This window comes from Hemicordylus capensis, chromosome 1, assembly GCF_027244095.1.
Source record: "Hemicordylus capensis ecotype Gifberg chromosome 1, rHemCap1.1.pri, whole genome shotgun sequence".
Taxonomy (NCBI): Eukaryota; Metazoa; Chordata; class Lepidosauria; order Squamata; family Cordylidae; genus Hemicordylus; species Hemicordylus capensis.
In genome coordinates this window covers 338,448,174-338,454,173 of record NC_069657.1, presented here as the reverse complement: position 1 = coordinate 338,454,173, position 6,000 = coordinate 338,448,174, and the positions used below count along the sequence as shown (strand labels likewise).

General features: G+C 43.2%; 1 protein-coding gene across 1 annotated transcript in view; it reads right to left on the bottom strand.

Annotated features, from left to right (window-relative positions):
- Positions 1-6,000, bottom strand: part of SLC35F1 (solute carrier family 35 member F1) — a 366,953-nt gene that overhangs the window by 189,578 nt on the left and 171,375 nt on the right. The window contains exon 2 of the mRNA XM_053280004.1: positions 1,572-1,747. Within this exon, the coding sequence (XP_053135979.1) occupies positions 1,572-1,747 (176 nt within the window). The remainder of the gene's footprint in view (positions 1-1,571; positions 1,748-6,000) is intronic.

Sequence of the window (6,000 nt, the reverse complement as noted above, 5' to 3'; positions counted from 1 at the left end):
AAAAGAATTAGAGAGAACACTGTGCAGGGTGTTCTCAATATACTAATGACACCCAAATCTATTTCTCCATATTGACCTCATCAGGAAATGGCATAATGTCTCTAAATGCCTGCCTGGAGGCAGTCACTTATGGGCAGGATGAGGGACAACAAAATGAAGTTGAATCTGAATTAGATTAAGGCACTGACTGTGGGGTGGGTGGTCAGGACCTGAGAGGCGGGTTAGATCTGCCTGTTCTAGATGGGGTTACACTCCCCCTGAAAGATAAGGTACATAGCTTAGGAGTCCTTCTGGATCAAAAAATTCTCTCTGGTTTCTCAGGTTGAGGCAGTGCCCAGGAGCTTTTATCATCAGCTTCGGCTGATACATCAGCTAAGTCCTTTTCTGGAGGTAAAGGTAAAAGTTAAAGTGTGCTGTCATGTCGGTGTCAACTCCTGGCAACCACAGAGCCCTGTGGTTGTCTTTGGTAGAATACAGGAGGGGGTTACCATTGCCTCCTCCTGCCTATCAGCATCTTCCTATATCACTACTGCCCAATATAGGTGTTTCCCATAGTCTGGGAAACATGTTTCCATAGTCTGGGAAACATGCCAGCAGGGATACGAACCGGCAACCTCTGGCTTGCTAATCATTATGCTGCTAATCTCTAGGCTCCACTACTGTAATGCACTCTACATGGGGCTGCCTTTGTATGTAATCTAGAAATCACAATTGGTACAGAATGCAGCAGCCAGATTGGTCTCTGGGAAAACTTGAAGGGACCAATTAGCACCAATTCTGAAAGAACTGCACTGGCTTCTGATATGTTTCCGAGAGAAATGCAAAGTGCTGGTTATTATCTAAAAGCCCTCAATGGCTTGGGTCCAGGGTACTTAAGAGAATGCCTACTTTGTCATGAACCCAGCCACCTGTTAAGATCATCTGGGGAAGTCCGGAAATGGTTGCCACCGGCTCGTTTGGTGGTGACTTCGAATCAGGCCTTCTCTGTGGCTGCCCCAGGGCTTTGGAATATGCTCCCTGTCAACATAAGAGCATCTCCATCTCTGCTTGCTTTTAGGAAGACTCTCAAAACACACCTGTTTTCTCAGGCTTTTAACTGAAATTAATTTTAATTAAACTGTTTAATTGTTTTTATCCTGTGAAATTGTTTTCATTGTTTTTACTCCATTTTATATCTGTTGTGTTTTAAATTGTGTACACCACCTAGAGATACACATATCAGTGGTATATAAATATGATAGATAGATAGATAGATAGATAGATAGATAGATAGATAGAGATAGATGCTCTTTAAAAGGGGCTTTGAAATTAACCTAACCACATCATCTCACTCACAATATAGGAATCCTCTTAAAGTAAAAGGGAAGACATAGCAACTGATACTTAAAATACGCAGAAGTCATATCATCTGTTTGTTCTTTAAGGACATGTTGACACAAGGTAAAACTTCTAACAGGAAGATATTTTAAATGGCCCAGGAGGAAAACCAGTCACTACAATAGGAAAAGAGAAGTGTTCCTAAATGTCTGGTGGTAAACAAACTGCTCCCATATTCAGAGGATGACACTTACCTTGTCTAACAGCTAATGTTGTGGTGTAGACCAAAAATAGAAGAATGTAGTTCAGGAAGCTCTGAAAGACGGGTGTGTTGGCATGAAAGTCATCTGACAAATACTTGCTGGTCAGACCAATACCACAGATAAGCAGGGATAGAACCTGCCCAAGAGCTATAGACAGCAGAAGTTCCCTAGAAAAGAAGGAAAACAAGGAGATAACATAATCAGCATTACTAATTAGCTGGTCACAAAGAAACATAAGCAACCATCATTTTTTGAATTCTAAATAATTTCATGAGCCTTTAAATTAAATTAAATTAAATTAAATTAAATTAAATTAAATTAAATTAATTAAAACCTGTTACTTTTCAACAAACAAGTTCTCAAAAATGTTTACACAGAAATGATATACTGGATATAATAAACCCTACTGCCCTCAGGATTCCAACATAAGGTTTGTATCCTAACCATTTTATTGTGAATGGAAAGGGCATTTCCTGACTCTTTTTTTAATCTTCTGAAAAATCTGCTCTTGAGGGTTGGAGAAACAGGATGATATGCAAGCCTGCAGCAAGGAAGAGTGGGCCCTCCCTCTTCCACTCACACAAGAGGACCTTAGGACCAAAGTCACAGTATAGAGAGACCCAAACTTATTGCTGTGAGGCAGTTCTGATGCACACATGGAACTTCCCTGGAAACATCCAGTTCACTTCAGTGTCAAAGACGAACAGTGAAGCTGTCCCCAACAGTGAAATTAATGGGGATATTCTTTGTTGCTGGGATACAGACAGGGGGATGTTGATTCTGACCTCTCAGTGGCTTTCAATACTATTAACCATGGTATACTTATGGGCTGACTTGAGACCCAGGGGTGTTGTTTTATGGTGGTTCTGATTCTATCACAAGGACTGTACCGAAAAAGGTGGTGCTGGGGGATGCGTTCTCAACCTCTTGTCCATTGGCCTACAGGCACCTATTCTGCCCTCCATGCTGTTCAACATATATATGAAACCACTGGTAGAGGTCATCCATAGATATGGGCTGCAGTGTCATCAGTATCCTGATGACACCCAGCTCAACTTGCTTTTAAATCAATGGCCTGTCTGTTGATGGGCTATCTGGAGATTGTTCTGAGTTAGATGAGGGCAAGCAAATGGAAGCTTACCCCCAATAAGATAGAGGTGATCTGGGTCAATAAAACCCCAGGGAAAGGAGCTCCCAGTCAGCAATTAAACTAACCATTCACTAACTGGGGAAACTCTGAAGGGGCTAACTGGCCACGCCCCCTGCATCTGAATCAGATAGGGGGCGCGGCTACTGGCCGGGAGAGAGTCTGCTCCCAGTCAGCATTTCATTAAAATGCTGGCTGGCTGGGCTTGGGTGGGGGAGCCCAGCCAGTATTTCAATGAAATACTGGCTGGTGAGGAGCAGCGAGTGCCTCATGCTCCCAGCCAGTGAACGCTTTGTTTGCTGGCTAGGTGCAGGAGGGGGCAAGGGGATGCCCTGGCTAAAGGTGCCCGCTCCACAAACCCTGGCAGCTGAGGGATGGTTGTTCCCCCTCTGCCCTTGCTCCATTGTCCCCATGCCCCTGCTTTCAAGTGTTTCGTCAATAATCAAACAAAGGAAAGTGGAAATGTGGTAAATGTCTCCCATACATTGTGCCAAAAAAAGTTCCATGTGCTCTACAACCTAGTAAGTGCTAATTCATACCTCTACAGTATAGCTGCTACTCTTGAAATCAAGCTCTGTCACTTGATTTCACTCTTCATCAGCTGATCTATAGAACCAATTCAGCTTCACCAGGTTTTATAACACCCTAGCTTCCAAGCTTCACAGCGGAAGTCCTCTGTAATTATAATGACTAGCATAAGATTTGTCATCGCAACACTAAAACAAGCTTTTCAGGTGATAAAGTTCTTTGATAGCAAGTTCTACAATTACATCATGCCAGTAGGTGCATTTCCCCCAAGACACCAAATTCCAGAGGGTAAACATACAGTGCAGGGCAGCATCCGGATTAAGATTTTCACAAATTGGTGATATTTCACTTGCACAGGGGGAATCAACCATTTTCGTCAATCCTCTTTCCCTCTGCAGCCTCTTGGCCTCCCCAGATTCTGCTCTTGTGTGTTCCCCAACCCTCAGGGACATATTTTCGGGTGGCACAGGAGCCTTTAGACAGGAAGAAGAATGAGCAAAAACTACCCCTTGCATGAGTGGAACATCTTCCATTTGTGGACACCTTAATCTGGATGCTGCCCATAATAGATAAAACAGATATGCATAGTGCTTCATGAAGTGGTATACTAAGAAGCTGGAAAATAAATCAGTGACCCAGTTACCAATGTGAATAAGAACACAAAAACAGCCCTGCTGGATCAGGCCCAAGGCCTATCCAGTCCAGCATCCTGTTTCACACCATGGCCCACCAGATGCCTCTAAGAAGCCCACAGGCAAGAGGTGAGAGCATGCCCTTTCCCCTGCTGTTGCTCCCCTGCAACTGGTATTTAGAGGCATCTTGCCTCAGAGGCTGGCCTATAGTCACCAGACTATAGTAGCCATTGATAAACCTGTCCTCCATGAATTTGCCTAAGTCCCTTTTAAAGCCATCCAAGCTGGTGGCCATCATCACATCCCATGGCAGAGAATTCCATAGATTGATTTGGAGCTGTGTGAAAAAGTACTTCCTTTTGTCAGTCCTAAATTTTCCAACCTTCAGTTTCATGGGATAACCCCTGGTTCTAGTGTTCTGAGAGGGAGAAAAATTATTTCTGTCCACTATCAATACTCCACACATAATTTTATACACCTCTATCATGTCTCCCTGTAGTCGCCTCTTTTCCAGACTAAAACACCCCATATGCTATAGCCTTGCCACCTAAGGAAGGCGCTGCAGGCTGATCATCTTGGTTGCCCTTTTCTGCACCTTCCCCTGTTCTACAGTGTCCTTCTTAAGATATGGTGACCAGAACTACACATGGTACTGCAAATGTGGCAGCAACATAGATTTGTATAAGGACATTATAATATTAGCAGTTTTAGTTGTTATCCCCTTCCTAATTATCCCTAGCAGTTTTTTGCAGTTGCCGTGCACAGAGTCGCCACTTTGCAGAGTCGCCACAGTCGCACAGAGTCGCTGTCCACCATGACCCCAAGATCCCTCTCCTGGTCAGTCACTGACAGCTTAGACCCTATCAGTGTATAGGTGAAGTTGGGATTTTTTGCCCCAATATGCATCACTTTGCACTTTCTTACAATGAACCACAGAATGAACAAGACTAACAGGCATTTGTATTAAATCCCTATTGTACTCTATTAATAGAGGAGAAATAAGTTAAAAGAAAGCAAAATTAAAATTTATCAAGTACTGAAGATAAGCTTGGAACTCTCGGTAAGCAAAGTCCTTTAATTTTAGATACAAGTCAAGAATGTGATGGTTCCAGTTTATTGGTTTTCCCTCAGGCACCAAGATAAATCTTTTCCTTGCTCACTGGCTTTCAGTGCAGCAAGAAAGCATGACAGCTTTTGACAGCATTGCAAATTTATTACAGGCTTGACACATGTTGATGGAACAGACTTGGTAAAAGGGTGGGGGGGAAGCACAAGGGCACTGATCTCATTTTCCTGCTTTTAATAGAGTTTTAAATTGAAAGGTGTCTGAATAAGTTTATGCTTAGTGCAAATAAAGAGTTCAAAAGGAGATGAAGGAGGGTACCCACTGCAGTGGGTTAGCACAAAGTGGAACTCTGTGGAGCAATTATTCAGTGCTGGATCTTCAGATATCTCAAATTGATCAAGAGATGGAAAAACTAAATGACCTAGAGCAAAATGAATCTTTTTAAAGAAATAAGCAGGGACAGGCAGACTTATGAGAGAGAAACCAAGTTCATTTTTTTCTACAGATGATTAATTCTGCATAATCTTTCATATTCCACCCCCCCCCCATCCTACCATTCTTCCCAGGCAGTCATCTATGGGATTCCCAGGCAGTCATCTATCCAGGTACTGACCAGATCTAGACCTGTTCAGCTTTAGCAAAATGGTTGTACCATGTGCCCTCAGCCCATGTCCTGGATCATCTGTACTTCCACACAAATGGGCTATGCACCTGCGCAGACACATCGAAATCTAACAAGCTCAATTCTCCTGCTTTGAGTGGAAACCTAGCCACAGCTACCATATGTGGCTGTGCCACTTCTCATTCCCTCAGTCACAGAGTCCAGCTTCAGTGAACCCTGCGGGGAGGATGGGAGGGCGTGTAGAAGAACAGATGACCACTAGAAGAACCAAAGTTACAGGTGAGTAGCCTGTAGTTCTTTGACGTGGTCTCTGTCTTCTACACATATGGGCACATAACAAGCTAGCACCAAGGAGGAGGGAAGAACGGAAACAATATATAATCTGCCAGAAAATTTATTTCAGAAACAAGCACATCAACTGAACA